Source organism: Myxine glutinosa, chromosome 9, assembly GCF_964187855.1.
Source record: "Myxine glutinosa chromosome 9, kmMyxGlut1.1, whole genome shotgun sequence".
NCBI lineage: Eukaryota > Metazoa > Chordata > Myxini > Myxiniformes > Myxinidae > Myxine > Myxine glutinosa.
This window is the reverse complement of record NC_136269.1, coordinates 118,439,608-118,462,220: the sequence shown is the minus strand read 5'-3', so window position 1 is coordinate 118,462,220 and position 22,613 is coordinate 118,439,608. Positions and strand designations below refer to the sequence as shown.

Below are 22,613 nucleotides of genomic sequence, written 5' to 3'. Positions count from 1 at the left end.
TGGGGTCCCTAGGATGCTGAAGAAATGCTTGGTGTGTTTTGTTATGAGGCCAGCGATTGACAGGGCGGTTCCTCGTTTGATAGCTGGTCTCTTTGGAGAGGGGTTTTCACCGTCATTTTTCAATGCTTCAATCATATTGATCTTGCTTTCTTTGTCAATTCTGGTGTCAAAGAATGCAAATGCCACTAGTACTGGGCTCATGTACCACGTGTGGCGGCCAAGTGCCTTCAAGGCTGCCTGAGCCATCTTCTGATTGATTTGTTCAAACCTTTCCAACTTCTTGAAGAGGTTAATGTCATTCAGGAGAGCCTCAATAGCTTGTGGAGCCCGAAACCAAGCCTGTACATACACAAGGCAGACAAAAATGTTGAAGGCTCGGAGTTCTCTCACCTCTCAAAGTGTCAAGTGGAACTCTGACCGAAACACCTGTAGTGAATATAGTGCTTTTGCCATCCATCTGGCTCTGTGCATTGCTCCTGGAGCCATGATCCGGATTCCACGAGGTGGGATTCCTCCCATGTAGATGACAGTCAGTTCTAGGAGTTCACGATAATCATCTCGTGGCTGCTGATCTTTCAAACACACAAGAGCAAATTCCAGAGCTTCATCCATCATGTCATTGTTCTGTGCAAACTCAGCTGCCGTATCAGGATCTGTGAATCCATTTTTTGGTTGGTGATGGGCAATGGACGGCCACTCCGCCTGAAACCGCTTAAAAAGCTGGATGTCAGGGCCTGATGAAGGACCGAAAAGAGTGGTGAAAACATCTCCCAGAATGATTTCGTGCGCATGATGGCGGCAAGCCAAATGAAGTAGTTCAGTCTATAGCTTCTTTTCAATGAGGACAGCAGCCCCTCCACGAACACCTGAATTGCTGGCCGTTGTGTCAAAAGACAAAGCCTTCACCTTGCCCACAAGGTTCCAGCTCTTCAATGTGTCCACTACAGCGGTTGCCATAGCTTCTCCTCCCCCGTCAGGTAACTTGGGAACATTCAACAGCTGCTCCATTCCATGGTACTGGTTGGACACAAGGATTGGAAGATGATCCACCTTCACATGCACAAAATCTCCAGTGACATCGGGAAGAAGCTTTCCATCCCAATGGACCACTAAAGGACCCTGCACATTATGATGAAATGCTTCTTTTATTTCGTCCATGGTTTTGCATCGATGCATCATGCGATTCCACCACACTGTCCATCGGTTCAGTGCCAGCTCTGCAGGATCCCATCCTACTGCTCTACAAATGGATGCCAAGTTGTGGACAGCCATTCGGTCACTTGTTTTCGTACGATCCAAAGAAGCTGCGACTTCAGGAGTGACAATGTTGATAGGCCTTCTTTTCTTGGGACGAGATATCCCACCATCAGATGATGAAGAACCAGCCTGTGCCGTGGTCTCAGAGTCAGAGTCTGTGACTTCCATAGCAGTAGCACCCTTCATGACCATTTCCTGTCTCTTATTTTCCTTCTCTGCCTTAGTCTTCTCCTTTTCTTCCCTTTCTTTCTTTCGCTTCGTTTTTGCTTCCAACACAGTGTCTACAGATCCCATTGAAGCCTTCCTCTCTGAGAATTGATCGTGAAGAAACTTCCTGTCCTCGGGGTTGGTGATTATGGCCTCCGAATCTGCATGCCTAAGATCAAACGTCTTCTCCAAGGAGGCCTTGAAGGATGCTTCCTTTTTCTCTTGGGTCGCACCACCCCGCTTTGCACGTTTTTGGAGGCTCCTCCATTCTTCATATAGCCTCTCCAAACGATGGATGCAGTGCTGCTTCGTCGTTGTAGGTAGGTGAGCTTTTTCCCAGAACTTCACAACCTCTTCAATGGTGAGGGTTGCACTCTCCCGGGCAGTGCGATTCTCCTTCTTCAGGTGATGGAAAAACAGGACAAGAGATTGATGCACAGTCGGGAGCTTGGCACCTTTGATGGCATCTCCAGAAGTGGACCCAATGAGATACACATTATCCTGAGCCCGAGTTTTCAATGAAACACTGGTACTAGCACATGCCATATCTACAAAATACGCAAGAATGTGGGTAAAATCCTGTTAATTCTTACTCCACAGGGTCACTCTCTACAAAAGAGCCACAGTCAATAAGTTAGGCCAACATATTACACACTAAAAAAGTGTACCCCTGACCCCGGGAACCTGTACAAAACATGCATGAAAATTGCCCAGATAGTGATCATAGGAAGTCTCAAAACTGTATGTATAATATATTGTATATAACTATATATATAATGTATAATGTGTATTTATGTATATTTATTATTTAATGTATATTTTATGTATAAATTTAATGTATATTTAATTATAATGTATATATATTGTATAACTATATATTTATTTATTATATTTAAATTTTAATATATTATATTTATTTTTAATATATTATTTAATGTATTATATTTGTCTATATTTGTATAATTGTCTATCGTATAATTGTATATATAATGTATAATATAATATATATTATTATTATTTAATGTATATTTACTATATATTTATTTTTAATATTATATTTAATGTATATATATATTTATGTATTTATTTTGTGTATATACAGCCCAAAAAATGGGAATTCCTATTTTTGCATGGGGGAAAATTCATCACTGATGTGGCACCCCTAAATATTATTGGATTCCATTCAAATTTGGTGTGGTTTCCTTTGACACCAAAAGGAACAAAAATAGACCATGTCCCGGAGAAAATCTGCATTTTGATTTTTTGAAGCCCACCCTAATATATATATATATATATATATATATATATATATATATATTGTTGTGGATATGAGAATTGTGTTTTTATTATTGTGTAGTACATTGTAAAATATCACCCTCCTTCCTCCAGTTGTGTATAAAGGTCAAAGTGCGTCCCGTAATTAGGTCATAAACAATCACGTTAGCCAATCATAGATTTCCTCCTTGTTGGTAGTTTATTTCCTTATTCTATGTAGGTTAAGGCTGTGTCTTCCATTAATTGACACTCCATTGCACCGAATTAAAATAGATAGATCCCCTTTCATCCCCATTCCCAAAGCCTCTATTGCCAACTGCATTCGCCGCCATTGCCCATGTGCTCCAACTCGGGGAAGAAGGGTGTGCCCGCCCATCGTCATCGAGGGTGGAGCCAGAGAGCCCGTGCCCACCAATCAGGGCCGAGGTGAGCTCACCGATGGGCGTGTCCTGGAGGCCGGCGGCTTGATCGCCCGCGGCGTTATAAAAACGTGCGCGGAAGCCTTTGGAAAAAGAGTCCAGACGAGCTTGGTAAAGGCAGAGGAGTTCTGAGTTCTAAGGAGTTGCGCTGGAAGTTCTAAGGAGTTGCGCTGAGAGTTCTAAGGAGTTGCGCTGGGAGTTCTAAGGAGTTGCGCTGAGAGTTCTAAGGAGTTGCGCTGAGAGTTCTAAGGAGTTGCGCTGGGAGTTCTAAGGAGTTGCGCTGAGAGTTCTAAGGAGTTGCGCTGGGAGTTCTAAGGAGTTGCGCTGGAAGTTCCAAGAAAGAGTTGCGCCGGAAGTTCCAAGAAAGAGTTGCGCCAGAGACGGCAGATGATCCCAGACGAGCCCTCGGAGAAAGAAGGGAGACGCGTCCTGAGGTGAGCCAGAGAAGCAGCTTTGGCTCCACCAGCAGCTTTGGCTCCACCATCAGTTTGGCTCCACCAGCAGTTTTGGCTCCACCAGCAGTTTGGCTCCACAAGCAGCGTTGACTCCACCAGGCAGCTTCGACCCGTTGCCCCGCGGGAACCAGATTGCGGTGGCATCGGTGGCCGTCGAGGTCCAGCCCGACGTCCCGTGCGGGATCAAGCCCGAACCATCTGCCCCAGCTGAACCTTCCCATTCCTCCTTCCAATCATTCCTGCCTGCAAATTCCCCATTCGTGTGAGTCCGTCTTTGTTTGTTCTGTCCTGGGTATTAATTAAGACTGCATAGGTAAGCTAAGTTTCACTGTGTCCTTCTGGTCCGTCCCTCTTTCTGCCTTTATTTTATTATCTTTCCTTCTCCTTGGTTTCTTTTGATTGTAAATAGTAAATAAATCATATTCGTATTTCCTACCTCTTGTCTTCTTCTTCTTCACATCCGTCGTCTTTGTCTTTTCCCAATTGAATACCTGCGGCACGATTTGGCCAACGTTCAGAATCGGGTTAGTCCTTGTTAACGGTTCGGGCCGCGGCTGCCATCCGCTCGGCAAATTAACATCCCAATCCGCGGTCACGAACGAAGCTGCTCACCGGCCTTTTCGGAGGTCGCGGTGCAGCTTCAGGGACCACGTCGGTCAGCAATAATCGAGGGGACTAATCCCCCCTCAAAGGGGACCCATAGGCCGACGTTGGGTTCCGTAACTATATATATATATATATATATCTATCTATATATATATATATATATATATATATATATATATATATATATATATATATAATTATATATATATTGTTACGGATCTCAAACGTCGGCCTTTTCCCCTTACCAAGAGGGGGTTAATCCTCTTGACTATTACTGACCGACGTGATCCTGAAGTTACCCCGTTCCTCCCGGTCGGTATTAGGTAGGGTTGCTGGTCAATTTGGTCCTGTTACCTAATTACCAACACCGACCGTGAAGCAAGGAGATAACCTCCCACCCGAGCCGCAGCGTTAGTGGATACGCCGAGCGAAGCGAGCCGCGACTCGGGCCGTTAACAATGACGCTAAACCCGATGATAGCGGTTCCTGTCGTGCCACGTTTACCCATTGGAAGAAAGGACGGATGCGATCGGATTAGAGGAAACCAGAGTATAGGAAGAACAAAGATGGGTTTATTAATTATTTACAAGAAAGAAGAGGAAATGAAAGAATGTACAAGATAGGAAGAGGAAGAAGCAGAACACATGGCAGTCTTAAAACAGTCTTATGCTTAATATCCCAGACAAACGTACACACTCACACGGGGATTGTAGCTGGATTGTAGATGGTCACCGGCTTGTCCAGGCTTCAGTCGGCTCCAGTCCAGGCTCCGGTCCAGCGGCGAAGCCCGACAGGCAGTTCCGCGTATAGTTGAACGCGACCGGACCTTGCTTGTGTCCTACGGCATACGTAATAGACGCACACTTGTGCCAAACGCCCTCTCTCCAATGTTCTCTTAATCAAGCGCGCCCTTCTTCTTCTCAGTCCTGTTCAATGCGCATTTCCCAAAGAGTCCTCTTACAACGTGCGCGCGCCTCCAACAAGTCTCGTACATCAAGCGCTCTCCCCTCAAAGTCCCCCGCGCAGTCCTGTGAAAGGGCTTTGCACTCGCTTTTTATATCTCTCCGCGCAATCACTCCGCGGGCCCCAAAGCCACGCCTGTCGGTGATGTTACCTCAGCCCTGGTTGGCTGGTGAGGGCTTACCGGCCACGTCTTTGACGACTGGATGACGTGGCCACACCTTCTTCTTGGCGCTCCGCCTCCTTTCTCGGGCCTCACCGCGGCGTTGAGCGAGCGCTAAGGCAGCGAACGCTGCTAACAAAGGCGCGTAACAAATTGGGAGGGGCCATGGGCAGACTGGAGGGCGCGTAATGGCGTCGCTTGGAGAGAGAGGTTGGTTAAAATGAATGAAAGGGCCTTCTTCTTATTTGATTGACACAACGCAGATTCAACTATTGGAAACACGGCCTTATCTAAAACACATATTAATGAAATAACTGAAGTTCTATGGTGACCTACGTGTTGCTTGTGGCCTAACTATGGGGTGCAACCTTTAACCTTTTAATAATGTCGTATTTACAAGAGTGTGGGTTCTAAAACCGCAACAATATATATACAACAACAGGCATTTTAAAGGCCATTTTCCCTGCAAGAGCGGGGGTTAGCCTTCAATATGGATATCTTGGACACACACACACACACACACACACACACACACACACACACACACACACACACACACACACACACACACACACACACACACATCTCGTTTTTTCATTTCTGTTCCTTACAATTCCATCCCTCTCACACACTCTCACACACTCTCACACACTCTCTCACACTCTCTCACACTCTCTCACACTCTCTCTCACACACACACACACACACACACACACACACACACACACACACACACACACACACACACACACACACACACACACACACACACACACACCACTATGACATGCCACCAAAATGTTGGAGAAATAATAAAAATAGAACATGGTAAAAGTGTTTCCAACTCTTCTTGGTTCTTTCTTCGCATCACTTGCTTTGTACGGAAATGGCTGCAGAACTCCTTAGAGAGAGGGAGGAAGTCTCTTGAACCCATTACACAGTCCCATCTGTGTTCATAAAACTCAACTCTACAAGAGCAGTGATCCACATATATTGCAAGTCCCTGCAGTTTGAAACCACAAAACCATAACAAAGCAATTAGCACAAATACTATGACAACAAAGGGGCCACCTCACGATAATAGCATATTGGTGCCAACACTTCTTTCCAGTGTCATAAAAGCAAGAACATTTTTTTAAGCTTAAAAAGAAAAATAATAAACTTCAAGAACAACATTATATGACCTAATGCCTGCAAATAAGTTAGATAATTTAAGAGCTAAAAATAAACCTGGAAATCCTTGGATTGGGAAACTGTTGAAAGCCAACCACACATTCACAAAATGTCCAATAAGCTTACCTTTGGCCTCAATGTAGTGCACACATTTTTCGACAAACAAAGGAATTGGTTGTTCTGACTGAACCAATTCATTCAGTGGATGTCCAAAGTAATTGCTTTCCTTTTTCTCTTGCTTTTTCATAGACTACAAGAAAAAGACAAAGCCACAAAAATGAATGTTGAAAAAGTTTTAACAGTATTAATGCCACCATTAAATAGATCATCAAAAATAAATATACAACTCAGTATATACATTTATATATATAAATATTTTTTATATACCGTATATAACTTTTTTTTTTTTTTTTTTATACATACCGTATTTTATATATAGATTTCTTTCCAGTCCCTCGAGCGAGGAAGCTTACTTCGATCTCTCCACGGCATCAAAGTTAAAGTATTTTCCCATTCGTGTCTTTGTCAAATTTCCACTGGTTATTTTATTGTGTATGTGTTATTCTGTGTTTCTAGTTCGTTTTGGTTTTGTAATTATTGCAAACTTGTGTGTAATTAGTCGTTTTTTGTTCGCACCTCGTGCGCGTTCTGGTCCCTCTAGGCTCCCTCCCCCCGTCGGTATTTTGTGAAAACAAGTTCTTTCCTTCGCTGTATTTACTTGTTTCTTTGATTGTCTTTTCTCCCCACTACCTCCCACGAACATCTTACCCTTTGTCTGTTTTAAATCCAAAAAGGATTCCAAAAATCCAAATCCAAAAAATCCTTAGAATATTTCCTTGTCTCCTCGCGGACACGTGCTTGTTCTCTCGCCCCCTTGTCTCGCCTTGTGCCTCGCCCCCATGTCTCGCGTTGTGCCTCACCCCCTTATCCCGTTTTTCTTCCACCTCTCCAGCCGATACTCTCCTTTCCAACTCGAGTTTCCACCATACTCATTCAACCCATTCTCCTTCTTTCTCAAATCCACATCCTCACTTCAGGGACTTTCCCCAGATTGTTTGTCACGGTTTTGTTTAAATATTATTTAAATATGTTTAAACTTTCCACTGCCGTGTTTTATTCAGTGGTTTATTACAACATGCCGTTTTTTTCCTATTTAAAAGGCTTTTTTCAATTTCCTCTTCAAAAAAAAATTCAATCTCTTACAGTACTTCATCCCTACATTCTCTAAACTCATCTTCATTCCACCTCTCCTCTATCGTTTTAAAACTGATCTCTGACATGAAAATCTGCTTAACAGAAACTTTCCTCCTTCAAGATGTCTCTGATTCCTTAATATCTCTTCCTGGTTACTCCCTCCTCCGGGATGATACACCTGAGCCTCGTCCTGGAGGTGGGGTTGCTATCTTTATGAAAAACTCTCTTCCTCACTCTCCTTGCACTGCCCTCTCACAACCCCACCCACAGGAGTACCTCTGGCTATGGCTTCCTCTCCGCTCCCACCTTTTGTTCACATGTGTTTTGTACCGTCCTCCAAACAGTGACGACTCCATTTACATTTCGCTGTCTGACAACATGGACCAACTTCTATCCACTCACCCCAACTCTCTATTCCTCATATGTGGAGACTTCAACTGTCATCATGCCAGCTGGCTGTGTGTGGGCTCCTCTCTCACCAGCCATGGGATATCAGCAAAGGACTTCTTCGACTCATTGGGACTGACACAATCTTTCAATTTCCCGAACCGGTTCTCAGTCAACGGAGCATCTTCTCTTCCATACTTGGTTATGACAAACTTCCCTGAAAACGTCTGATGCTCTTCTGCTCCAATCGATTCTTCTGATCATGTGCTTGTTAAAGTGGATATCTCTGGCCATTCTCAGAGAGCCTCCTCATCGTTGACGGGTCTGGCATTTCACTCAGGCCGACTGGCACGGTCTTCAAGCAGCCATCAATCATCTGGACTGGTCTCCCATCTCTACTGCCTCTGACATCAACTCTTCCTGGGAATTCTTCCAAAGTAAACTGCTCTCTCTCATGCACAGATTTATCCCATCTCATCTTCAGTTGTCATACCCTTCCTCCCATCCATGGTACACTGAATCTTGTGGTGAGGCAGTTGCCCTGAAACAACTTGCCTTTGCCTCCTGGAAGGCTAATCCAACTGAAGGCAATCTCAGTTCCTTCCACCAAGCTCGGAACAAGTGTGTGTCTACCCTCAGGAGAGCCCGGAAGCACTATCTCTCCACTCTCAAGACTGAACTCTCAAACCTGTCTCCTTCCTCCAAATCCTGGTGGTGTCTGGTCAAAAATCTGTTTCTGCTGGTTGTTCCCCCTCCATCCCCTCCCTTACCTCAAACGGCTACACAGTTGACACCGCATGTGACAAAGCCGAATGCCTCAACTCTGTGTTTGCCTCAAAATCTTGTGTCCCAAACCATCTCTCTCTGTACCCACCTTACCCAGTCGAACCCAACTGCTCCTGGACTCTGTGTCCTTCTCTCCTGACAAGGTGGAGAAGTTTCTGTCAAACCTCGACTCTGATTCTGCAAATGGACCAGACGGCATCAGCCCACGGGTCCTAAAATCCTGCTCTGCCGCTCTTTCACACCCTCTCTCTCTATTCTCTTCGCCCTCTCTTTTGCTCAAGGTCATCTGCCATCAGCTTGGAAATCAGCCAACATTACCGCTTTACTCAAAAAAGTGCAAAAACAGATCCTTGCAACAACAGACCAATCAGCCTGCTTCCAATTATCAGCAAAGTCGGGGAATCCATCATTGCTTTGGATATCAAATCCTTCCTCTTCTCCAATGGCTTGACCTCTGATCATCAATTTGGTTTCAGACCAGGTCATTCTACTCTGGACATGCTGCTTCTGCTGTCTCAACAATGGATGGAGGTCCTCAATGCCAAACAGGAAATCAGAGCTGTCTCCCTCGACATATCACGTGCCTTAGATACAGTCTGGCACCTCGCCCTGCTCACCAAACTCTCCTCCTATGGTATCCATGGAAATCTCCACGCATGGCTTGCGGATTTCCTCACTGGTCAGAGTCAACGTGTGGCCCTGAATGGATTTCTCTCATCTCCCCTTCTTGTTCAGCCTGGAGTTCCCCAAGGCAGTGTTCTGGGCCCTGAGCTTTTTCTGGTCTTCATCAAAGATCTCTCCGACTCTCTGGAAAATCCTCTCTGTCTCTTTGCTGATGACTCCACTCCCTGCCGCTGCATTCCTCATCCCTCAGATCGGCAGTCTGCAGCCTCCTCACTCTCTGCAGACCTGGACAAAATCAAAGACTGGTCAAACAAGTGGAACATGTCTTTCAATCCTGACAAATCTCACACTCTTACTATGTCTCTCAGAAAAGACTGCTGGACAACCCTCCCATCTACTTTCTCAACAATCCTCTCCAAGAAGTTCTGTCACTCAAGCTTTTGGGTCTCACTATCTGCCATGATCTTTCCTGAGAAAACCACATTTCCAAGCTGGCCTCCAAAGCCAGTCGCCGACTGGGCATCCTCCGTCGTGCGAAGTCCTTCCTTGGCACAACAGAGCTCCTCACCACACACAAGGCTTTCATCCGCAGCTCAATGGAATACAACAGAATCATTGGAATCCCCCGCGATGAAGCTGATTGTGAAGGCCTTTCACTCACTCACCGCAGGCAGGTAGGTGGTATTTTTGTCTTCTACCGACTCCTATCTGGCCTAGCTCCCCCAGCACTATCTGCGCTGTCCCCCAAATATTCCTACAGGTCACAGAACATCTGCCAGTAACCCTCTTCTGGTGAAATGGCCAAAAACAAGACTCTCTGCTCAACTTCACTCTTTCATTCCTCTTTACTCCAGCCTCTGGAACAAACTCCCTCACTCTCTTCAATCCCACTCCTCCCTCCAGGTCTTTAAAACAACTGTTCACCACCATCTCTTCTCTTCTCTTCCCCTATCCAAAGCTTTGATCTTTTCTACCCCCATTAATTCACCCCAGATCCACTTTTTTGAAATACCAACTTCTTTCCTGGAACTCCGAGCAGTGTCCATGTGTTTTATACCTCTCCCACCCCCCACCCCCCTCCCCTTCCCCAAGCCCTCTCCCTCCCACAGATCTCCTGATGTCCCTGTGCTCTACTGTTGTACTTGTGTGTGTCCTTTTTTTGTGTGATTAATGTTAGCTCTTACACGAGCCTCCGTCTTTTATACAAAAATAATAATAATAATCATCACCTTTTTTTTACTCCTCAATGATCTGTCCCATTTGGACTTCTTCGTTTTATCTTCGGTGTCTTCGGATTCCTTGCGTGGCCGATGAGTGGTGTCAGGAGATATGGTTACCATACCGTGGATGGCAGTTCTGCGGGGGCGTAAACGTTCAGAGCGTAGCTTGTATAGTTGTGGAATCCTCACCTGCTGCAACCTGTTCTCTGTAGCAGTGGGATCAACTCCATTCCCTATGCTATCATCGAAGCTCCGTGCCTTAATTTTTACAATCCTCCCTGTCCTGCTGTCAACAGGGTCAGAGTAGATGGTTTCCTCTTGATGCTTCTTTGAGACTATTACATCCATCGGCTCAGCATATGGCATGGAGTCGTGATCATTGGATGGGCTCAGAGGTAACCGTCGATGTTGCGGCCTATCCTCAAACTCAAGTGCTAAAGTGGTGGGACACAACCGGGATGTTCCATACAGGCCCGGTCGGCTTTGAGTGGTCGTGTCTTGTGGGCTGAAAAAGGATTCAAATTCATTGATGAATGGCGATTCTAAGGAAGGGCATTGTAGTCGACCGTTGTTAGATAATGCCAAAGCTGGCATCGATCCTGTCATTTCTTCCAAAAGCCCAGAGGTGCTGGAACTAAGACTCCCAAACAAATCACTGGCAAGCAGAGGATCCGATTTGCTCCTTTCCCACAAGGCAATTGACTCATTAATCAATGACTTCTGTTCAAACACTTCTTGGAAAAAAAAAGTGAAGATCTCTGGTTGTTTATCGAGTCGAGATGTCATTTTGAACTTTGCGCCAATATCGGTGGCAATTTGCTCGCCTTCGGTGACCAGTTCCTTTGTGACTGGACAATTGAAAAGGTCGTTGTCAGTGTTTGTCATCGCTAGAAAGTGGACAGGAATTACATCAGGAACATTTCCGAGGAAAGCACGAAGCATGGCGAGTGAGGCACGTCGTTTTGCGAAGTAAACCAGCACGTAGCCATGGACCCCTTGGTCTCTCTGCAACATTGCAGAGTGGTAAGACAGTACAGACACTTCAACACGCCTCCTATGTGCTCCAAGGAACACATCCAAAGCGGCACAGTAACATTCCTCTCTCTTGGTGATGCTACAGAATTGGGACTCCACGAAAGGTGCAAGAATCTGAGACCCACTGAATGAATCGCCACACATGACGCACATTTGAATGCAGAGATCTGCTTCTGTGGGCTCCTTCAATATTGCACTTGGGCTGACCACAGCCGGGCGGCGTTTTCGTGCTTCCAACAATTGCTGCAGAGCCTGCTTGATCTGGTGTTCATGAAAACGGCTTTGGCTTGGGCATTCCTCCAAAGGCAAGTCGACAAAGTGGTATTGCAGCTTACTTGCAAACTGTTTGCCCTGTATCCGTAGGCTTGCCATCACAACGTTTTTTATCTTCTTTTCGCTTGGACCCATGATCAAAATCACTGGCAACAGCGATTTTTCTTTTTTACCTCCATGCAACCACTCCGAATGTTTTTGGAGGCTGTGCTCAATGTAGTTCAGAGAGTCAGGTGAATTATATACACAAAAGCAACCGTGAGGCTTGAAATCTGTGCCTCGAAAAAACTTTGCGGGAAGCATATCGTCGTCTATGGCTTTGAGGTCAAGCTCATATATCCGTCCATCCAATGTGTATTCGTTGTCAGAAGACTGGGCCAAGATTTCCTTCGCAAGTTCATCCGCAAGGCCATCTCGACCCAGCAAAACGATGTTTATCTTGTCGATTTGGCTGCTATTCCCAACCATCAACTTTGGCCGTAAAGCTTCTTCAGCCGACCTGCAGGACAACTGATTCTTAATTTGAATGTCCATGCAGTTCTTGCCACTAAAACACGTTTGAATGGTAGGATGGTAAATAAAGCCTATGTGTCGAAGAAGCAAAGTGTGGCTCTCACCAGGTAATCGCCTTAAAGCCTGGAATCTCAGATCATCATTGAGCTCTCTATTGATTTCTCCCATTTTCTCTTTACTTGGAGTGGCATTCAAGTCCAGGTCCACAAACAAGTCTGAATGCTCGAGTAACATTTCCTGAAATTCATCTTTAGCTTTTTCAAAAATCTCCCGTTCATGTGTCGTATAAATTTCCAAACGTTCTGCTTCAGTCAGATGCTGGTAGGATTCATCACCAAGGAGGAAGACATTGACCTCTTCCATCATTTTTCCTGGTGATACCTGATTGCACTCAGCGAGCACTTTCTTGAAACGCACTTTCATCTCCTCTTTCCACCTCAAGGCTTTAAGAATACGTAAATGTTCCTGATAAACATCCTCGGCTTCTTTATCCCTCAGAAAGTCACAAGGAATTCTCTGTTCTTCGCCATTTTTGATACGCTCAATTTGGTACCATTGCTCATCCCTGCCAAGCACCATGAAATACGTGTCAAATTTCTGTCGACTCTGCAAGACCTTCTGTACCTCTTCCCGAGATAAACCTTCAACTTCATCCAGATCAGGAATGAGAACTTCACATGCTTTGGAAAATGACTTCTTGTATTCTCTCTTCTTCCTAAAAACAAATTCATCCCTAAGATGTTTAATATGTTTCCTGAATAAATCCTTTGCATACTTCTCACCTTTCAAAAACACATACTCTTGAAAATCTTTATTAGCTTCTATCGTCATTTTTTCCTTCCTCCACTCAGCGTTCAAATCGAGCACTTTCTCAGCGAGAAGCTCAGAAAACTTTTCCGCAGCAGCCGCAACTATCTCTTTCTGTTGCCTTGCCGCTTCGGCAAACGGAATGATCTTGGGCTTCCCCCTTGTTTTGTCGATCATTTGTGCCAACGCAACAAATGCCAACTCAACATTGATGTTGTCAAACGCCGATATTTCGATGATCGGAATCGTCATTTTACCCCTGGACAAACAGTGCTGCAAATCCCGAATAAACTGTTCCACGACTACATCACATTTTGTCGCGACAAGTAGAACTGGCTTCTTTGTCTTGAGAAGCTGCTTCTGAAGGTTGCTAATAAAATTCAGCTGGCAATCCAGTTTCCTGCTAGGGACCAGACTGACATCACAGCAAAGCAGAAAACCATCGATGTTCAGTTTCCCATCAGGCATTTGCTTTTGTTCAAAGTCTTGCTCAATGCCCAATTGATCTGTGCAAATGTACATGAGCTTTTCAGCCGAGCAAAGCTTCGTTGCCGCAGCCCGCTTGAAATACGGCTGCAAGTTCGTACTTCTGTGTGGTTGGAAAGTGGCATCATCAATGAATTCGGTTTGCTCCACCACCCGGAATGTGTACACGCACCCTTCGTCGATTCTTTGAGCTTCGCCCCAATAAAGAAAGTGATCATTGTTTACAACACGGCCACCAAAATCACTTTGGCTGATCAGTGAAGTGTGTACTTCATAGAAATCGTCGGCATTTTGGCGAATAAATCGGTTGCACAGACACGACTTTCCAACGCCACTCGTGCCTTTCTCCTTTTCGGTGCCTGATAGTCCCACAACGGCAATGTTGACCGTGCGAGTGTTTTTGGCCATAATTATTATCCCATCTTTCTGCAAGGAGGAAACACGCACTACCAGAATGGTATCTCCATATATGTCTATCAGTTTTCAGCAGCCGTGTCTTGCAATGTGCTTTTCACGAAAAATTATCCATGTTCACAAGTCTTCAAATGTTGTGGTGTTCAACTTTTCTTTCTGCATAAAAGAGGAAAAGAAAAACACCTGTAAACACAAATGTAACATAAACCAATACATCACCTGTTTTTGAAGCATTGATACACTTCTGGATTATAGTAATAAAGTATAACTGCACTTTTGGATTTCAACGACTAGAGAGCTATCACATCAGCTTTCTGATTACACGAAGTATCGATCGATATAAACGGTATCAACCCATCAATTGGCATCTTTAAGAACCATGCAAGAACTAAAGGTGCTTTTAAAATATGAAACCAAAATTGGTTATTAAACAATGTGAGGATGAAATGTGCAAGGCAAGAAAACAAACAACAGGGTGTGCATAGATTAAAATTCTCAAAAAAAACAACAACTTGGTAATCCTTTGGAAGGGCTGGGAGAGGCTATTGTAATCGGTCTACACGACAGCGAGTGTGAGAGTCCGCATGCAGACATACATTAATATCGATCTTGCATTCTCAGATCGACTGTAACATATTGTCGCGCAACTCCGATTAACACTAGAGTCGCGGATGGCCTAAACAGTCTTATGTCAAACGCCGATACTACCCAAACAGGCAACTACCCAAACACGGATTCTGGTATGGCCGTGCGGGAGGAAGAAGGAAAATGGAGGCTGCAGAAGCGCTTAACTGCAGCGCACTGGCATAGCTTCGATCCTGCAAGAGGAAATTAACTCAAGCGAGCACAGGTTTAACAGGGGATGCAAAATAATACAAGGGTTTATCTATCTATAATTCCAGTAATCTCTGTGTGTCTGTGTGTGTGTCTGTGTGTTTGTCTGTGACCGCTGTTTCTCGACAACCACGGGTCCGATATACTTGAAACTTGCCAGGTATATTGCTGGGGACCCGAGGATGTGCCTTTTCAAGGTTTCATATTATTCGGACAAGTAGTTACCGAGCTATGGCGATTTCTTTACCAAACTCCGCAAGCCGTTCGCTTTGGACCAAACCATTGCATGTAAATAGAGGGGGGGGGGGATTGTCACCGTACTCGCAAGCCGTTCGCTTTGGACCAAACCATTTCATGTAAATAGAGGGGGGGGATTGTCACCGTACTCGCAAGCCGTTCGCTTTGGACCAAACCATTTCATGTAAATAGAGGGGGGGGATTGTCACCGTACTCGCAGGCCGTTCGCTTTGGACCAAACCATTTCATGTAAATAGAGGGGGGGGATATAATTTTAGATATATATATAGTACGGGCATGCCCTAGTTAAAATAAAAGCAAGGACAGGAAAGAAAATATGCGCCGATAATAAAATAAGGTAGCTAAATTGGGATCCCACACACACCGGACTCAGAAACGAACAAAGGAGGATGAATTAAGGAAAAGAAACACGTTCGTTGTGTAAAATGTAATCGAGGATGCGGCCTTATCTCGTCTTTGTCGTCCTGTTCTTGGCTGCCGTCCAACACCGCTCCGTTCGGCCCCGATGTACCCACGAGGCCTCGCTCCAAGCTCCACAAGCCCCGATCGCACACCACGAGGTCCCTCGCTCCAAGTGCCACAAGGCCTCGCTCCAAGCACCACACGTCCGACGCAGGCCAGCGGCTCCACACGAGGTCGATCTCCACACGAAGCACAAAAAGACAGGAACGGAGAGAACGCAGGTGCGACTGCACGCTTCCAGCCAAGCAAAAGGACGTCCAAGCAACAGAAAGGAACGTGTCAGAAGCAGCGAACTCCACTCGGCCTAGGCAAGACGAAGACGACTGAGCGCCGCTAGAGACTGCCAGGGCCAGGGATCTGCACGCAACTCACTCACTCGGACCAAAGTCCTGCCGCATCTCAAACCCAACTGCTCAAAACGAACTCTCTCCTGTGCGAACCCAACTAACTCGAAAATCCAACTCAGCTCAACTCCACTCGAAAATCCAACTGCCCTCTACTGCCCGAAAATGGCGTTCGGCCCTCGTTAATATCTGCTGGCCGTTGACGTCAGCCTTGGCGCACTGCCAACCAATCAGTCTCCTCCACCGACTCGCCGGCTCGCTCAGGTGCACGCCCACTGCGTCACTCCCACTCGCGCTCCTTGCTCCTGGTGTCATAGCGCGTGCTATTCGAGGTGGATAGGCCTGTCGGAGGTGTACATGGCGGCGGCCATGCGGCGGTGTCCAGGCCTGGTTTCTTCCTAAATCATGTCAGGGGGAGGGTGTTATTTAGTGTTGCACTAAGGACTTGTCGGAATGTCTATGTGGTGTGCACTGCCAAAAAGGACAAAGGTTTGGCTAACCAGGTGAGGACACACAGGGGCTTATTCTTAATCCCTACACTACCTATCACTCGAACCTCCTGGTAGATTGACAATTATACATCTTAACCCGACAAAACACCTACACATGAACTTATTACAGGTAGTTTTCCTTACCGCGACACCTCAAAGCATGTTACCTACTCAGCTCTATCTGCTCTACATATCACTACCCACCAGACATAACTATATATATATATATATATATATATATATATATATATATATATATATATATATATATATATATATATATATATATATATATATATATATATATATATATATATATATATATATATTGTTGTGGATATGAGAATTGTGTTTTTTTATTGTGTAATGAATTGTAAAGACCACCCTCCTGCCTCCATTCTGTGTATAAAGGTCAAAGGGCGTCCCTTAGTTAGGTCATATACCATCACGTTAACCAATCATAGATTTCCTCCTTGTTGGTAGTTATTTCCTTATTCTGTGTAGGTTAAGGCTCTGTTCCCACTAGTTGACATTCTCCATTGCACCAAGTGAAATAAGGTAGATCCCCTTTCATTTTCATTCCCAAAGCCCCATTCCCAAAGCCTCTATTGCCAACTGCATTCGCCGCCATTGCCCATGTGCTCCAACTCGGAGAAGAAGGGCGTGGCCCGCCCATCGGCATCAAGAGGTGGAGCCAAGAAGCCCCTACGACCAACCAAGAATGAGTGGGTATGGCTCAAGAGGGCGGGGTTATAAAACCCGTTGCATCAGCCCCCACCGAGAGTTGCGCTAGAGACGGCAGATGAGTCGAGACGAGCCCTCGGAGAGAGAAGGGAGACGCGTCCTGAGGTGAGCCAGAGAAGCAGCTTTGGCTCCACCAGCAGTTTTGGCTCCACCCATAGTTTTGGCTCCACCAGCAGCTTTGGCTCCACAAGCAGCGTTGACTCCACCAGGCAGCGTGGGCTCCACCAGGCAGCTTCGACCTGTTACCCCGCGGGAGCCAGATTGCGGTGGCATCGGTGGCCGTCGAGGTCCAGCCCGATGTCCCGTGCGGGATCAAGCTCCAGCCAGCTCCGTGCCTTCCTCCCCTTCTCTGCCGTCCCAAACCATTCCAGCCAATCGTTCCTGCCTCCATTCCCCATTCGTGTGAGTCCATCTTTGTTTGTTCTGTCCTGGGTTAAGTAAGACTGCATAGGTAAGCTAAGTTTCACTGTGTCCTTCTGGTCCGTCCCTCTTTCTGCCTTTATTTTATTATCCTTCCTTCTCCTTGGTTTCTTTTGGTTGTAAATAGTAATAATAAATCATATTCGTATTTCCTACCTCTTGTCTTCTTCTTCTTCACATCCGTCGTCTTTTTCTTTTCCAAATTGAATACCTGTGGCACGATTTGGCCAACGTTCAGAATCGGGTCTAGTCATTGTTAACGGTTCGGGCCGCGGCTGCCATCCGCTCGGCAAATTAACATCTTATCCGCGGTCACGAACGAAGCTGCTCACCGGCCTTTTCGGAGGTCGCGGTGCAGCTTCAGGGACCACGTCGGTCAGCAATAATCGAGGGGACTAATCCCCCCTCAAAGGGGAACCATAGGCCGACGTTGGGTTCCGTAACAATATATATATATAGTAAGGTCGATATATGGAAAATACCCCCTCAACCCCCAAAAAATTGCTACAAAAGGTTTCTCAACTGAATCTGGTAGGGTTTAGTGTACTTTATAACATACTAAAAGTTTACCAAAGGAGGACCCCCGGAAAAGTGTTTTTTTCAAGATGGCGTCCAAGATGGCCGCCGAAACCTCTTAATGATCATAACTATGTAACTATCAACTCAAATTTGATGATCTTGGTGTCTATCCCTAGGTTTTTGGGGGCAAGGAACACATTAAGACCATTAAAAATGAAAGTGGGCCATTATCTAACAGGTTGAGGGGGCATTTTCCATATATTGACCTGAAGAATGTGTCGAATTGGATCTAACTGAATAACTAATTCTCATCTTTCTCTTTTTCAGACATGATTCAACAATGAGTGCAAGCACAGCCAGTCAAGCTTTTTGTCCAATCTGTAAGGAGGAGATCGAGGATTCCAGTGATAACTGGGTTGCAATTCAGTGGAAGGGGGCGAAGGGAATAAATGAAGCCAGTGTAAAGCGGAAGGACGATCTTGTAGTTGAAGCCAGTACTAAAGTGCATAAAAGCTGTCGTCAACAGTACATAAATGATAAAAACATTAAAAGCCATGTTGCAAAGAAAAGTAGTGGTTCTGTGCCACCAAAGAGAACCACAAGACAATCAAGTGGAGGTTTTGACAGTGAAAAGGATTGCGTATTCTGTGGATGTACAATTGATTTGGACAAGGGACACTTTAGCTGGGTACGGACTGACAAATTTGTGGAGACAATTGTGGAGGTCTGTGAATCCCGTTCAGATGATTGGGGACATACTGTAAAGGGTCGGATTGAATACTATTTACGAGATTTACATGCAGCAGACGGACTTTATCATCATTCGTGTAGTGGAAATTTCCGGTCCTTCAAGTCTGTGCCTTTAGAGTTCCAGAAAGCCCCCGAAGCCAAGCGCAGAAAGTGTGGTCGTCCTAAAGATGAAGATAAGTATGAAGCATTTCAGAAAATGTGTGCTTACCTAGAACTGAACAGTGAGGAACAACTAACTGTTACATCTTTGAGCCTCATAATGAAAGGGTATCTTTGTAATCCTGATTCGGAACCGTATGACAATTACAGTTTGAAAAAGCGTCTTAAAGAACGCTTTAAGGACTCAATTTTTTTTGGTGAAAGAGAAGGCTTGGACGATATTGTTACGATGAGAGAACAAACGTCGCAGATTCTGAGATCATACTACAAGCAAACGTGTCAGGAAGGCGATGAAGAGTCCCAAAAACGTGCTATTATTGAAACTGCTGCTAGGTTAATCAGAAGTGATATAAAATCTCAGGTTTCTACCGTGACAAATCAGTATCCAAGTAGTGATGATTTAAAACTTGATTCAGCCCTATCGTTCATTCCGACTAGTCTGCGGACAGCACTGGAAACATTGTTCGTTGGGAAAGACACAAGACGCAAGGTTGCGGCAGTTGGTCATGCCATAATTCAGGCAGTTCGCCCACGAGCTGTCATTGCCCACGAGCTGTCATAGTAGTGATCTTGTCATCGAACAAACGTTGATGAGGTCTCTGAAGAGCACTGGTGGTCTAACTCGCGGCAGTGGGATGACCGAGGACATGCGAAACCTTTGGACCTTATCTGCACCTGTAACATCCGAGTACAACATTGCGATGCAGGATTTCACAAACCTAACCTATACTACAAGTCCGCAACACAAAGACTCAACTGAGGCGCGCATCAAAAGAGATGCATCTGATCTCGAGAAAATTCGGATAAAGCTTGCAGCCTGCTCACCCTTCACATCTGATCCTACTCTGAGAAACATTGTCAACGGGATAGTGGCTGGGCCAGATGTGAATGTACATGACTTTGAATCGGTTGGAAACAAGATCATTGAAGATATAATCGGAAAGTCGGCATTTACTTACAAATTCAAGCGGAAAGACAGAGCCAAAACCCTTGGGAATATCTCTGCTGTGAAGATTGCTCCTGATCGTACCATTGATCCTGCCCTTCTGTTCCAGCGTTTCCTTCTGGTGTCAAGGTCAGGAGATCTTTCCCTTGAAGAGGTTTTGACGTATGAACTAAGCCCCTACCCTCCAGCCCTCTTTGACACCAGGAACATTCTTCGAAAAGCAGACAAACCTCAGCTTGCTCAGGCAATTCGAGACCATGCTGCGGACTTATCAAGTGAGGCTGTGATGAACTCTATTCCCAAAACAGATTGTTACGTGCTTGATGGTGGCTCTTTGCTCCATCGTTTACCGTGGAACAAAGGCGACTCATATAATGCAATAGCTGAGTCTTATGCAGACTTCACTGTGAGACATTACGGACAAGCGACAGTGGTGTTCGATGGCTATGGTGAAGGTCCCTCCATAAAAGACAACACACATCAGAGACGAGGAAAAAACCTGCACCCTATTGTTAGTTTCACTGCAGAAACAGAGTTTGCAGGCAAAAAGGACGACTTTTTGTCTCGTGACAAAAACAAGGCAGACATGATTGCTCTCATCAGCACAGCACTAACTAAAAGGGGATGCCATGTCATTCAGTCACCAGGGGATGCAGACGTTGATATCGTTAAGGCAACTGTTGAACGATCCCGTCATTGCACCACAACGTTGGTCGGTGAGGATACAGATTTGCTGATCTTGCTCCTTCATTACTCCAGAACAGACAATGAGATCATCTACTTCCGTTCTGATGCAAACAAGCAGTCAAAAGAACACAGAGTGTATAACATTAACCTGTTGAAAGAAACTTTAGGAGACGATGTGTGCAATGAGTTGCTCTTTGTACATGCCTACTCAGGATGTGATTCTACTTCAAGGATTTTCGGCATCGGAAAAAAGTCAGCCTTCCGGAAATTAGTGAAATCTGATCCTGTCATGAAGTCCTGTGCTAGTGCATTCATCCTTCAAAACAAATCTCAAGAGGACATATCAGATCTTGGCAAAGACCTGATGGTTGATCTCTTTGGTGGCAAGTCTAATGATACGCTATCATCACTGCGCCATATCATTTTCACCAAAAAAGTGGCAACTGCTCAAGCATTTGTCACTTCTGAACGGCTCCCCCCAACATCACCTGCAACAATATTCCATAGCCAACGTGTGTACTTTAAAATTATGGTATGGATGGGGATGGCAAATGAAATGAACCCAACTGAATGGGAATGGAAACAGGAAAATGATCAGTTAATTCCAATTATGACCCAAAACAATGCTGCGCCTGACGAACTCTTGAACATTATCCATTGCAACTGTTTGGGGGGATGCAAATCCTCTCGATGCAGCTGCAGACGCTATGGACTCCGCTGCACTGCTGCATGTGGCCCTTGCCAAACTGAAAACTGACAATCCAAACAACACTCAAGAGGTCGATACTGAGGAGGAGGATGACACTCAAAACTGAACGCTCTGAAACTTATTCTATGGACAAAGGTGTTTGTGCATTAGGTGACAGCTGAAGGTCATGAGTTCAATTTCATAATGATTCAACAGCTCAGTAATATCCAAAGTTGTCTTAATGTGTTCATTGCCCCCAAAAACCTAGGGATAGACACCAAGATCATCAAATTTGAGTCAATAGTTATGGACTTGCGGTCATTTGGAGGTGTTGGCGGCCATTATTGACGCCATATTGGATTTTTGTGTTACATATAATGGCCCACTTTCATTTTTAATGGTCTTAATGTGTTCCTTGCCCCCAAAAACCTAGGGATAGACACCAAGATCATCAAATTTGAGTTGATAGTTACATAGTTATGATCATTAAGAGGTTTCGGCGGCCATCTTGGACGCCATCTTGAAAAAAACACTTTTCCAGGGGTCCTACTTTGGTAAACTTTTAGTATGTTATAACGTACGCTAAACCCTACCAGAATCAGTTGAGAAACCTTTTGTAGCAATTTTTTGGGGGTTAAACTGTATTTTGACCTGACTAATATATATATATATATATATATATATATATATATATATATATATATATATATATATATATATATATATATATATATATACGTATATATATATATATATATATATATATATATACGTATATATATATATATATATATATATATATATATGTTACAGTCAATATATATATTCGAGGAAGTTTATGGAGGGAGGCACGTCGAACGGTGCCGGTTTAGGTTACAGAATAGAAATGGAGGTGTGTGTGTGTGTGTGTGTGTGTGTGTGTGTGTGTGTGTGTGTGTGTGTGTGTGTGTGTGTGTGTGTGTGTGTTGCAGGAGTGGGTCATGAGTGGGTGTGGTTTTGCATGAATGGTGCATGTTGGTAAGGGTAGGTGGTTGGTTGTGTGTGGTTTTTTTTGTTT

The 22,613-nt window shown here is 44.8% G+C and overlaps 1 protein-coding gene across 1 annotated transcript in view; it reads right to left on the bottom strand.

Moving 5' to 3' along the window:
- The window catches only part of LOC137435042 (rho GTPase-activating protein 5), a 100,345-nt gene that overhangs the window by 42,336 nt on the left and 35,396 nt on the right, over positions 1–22,613 (bottom strand). Inside the window, exons 2-3 of the mRNA XM_068128421.2 lie at positions 10,736–14,410; positions 6,642–6,765 (exon numbers count right to left, since the gene is read on the bottom strand). Coding sequence (XP_067984522.1) covers positions 6,642–6,765; positions 10,736–14,248 — 3,637 coding nt within the window. The 5' untranslated portion in view covers positions 14,249–14,410. The remainder of the gene's footprint in view (positions 1–6,641; positions 6,766–10,735; positions 14,411–22,613) is intronic.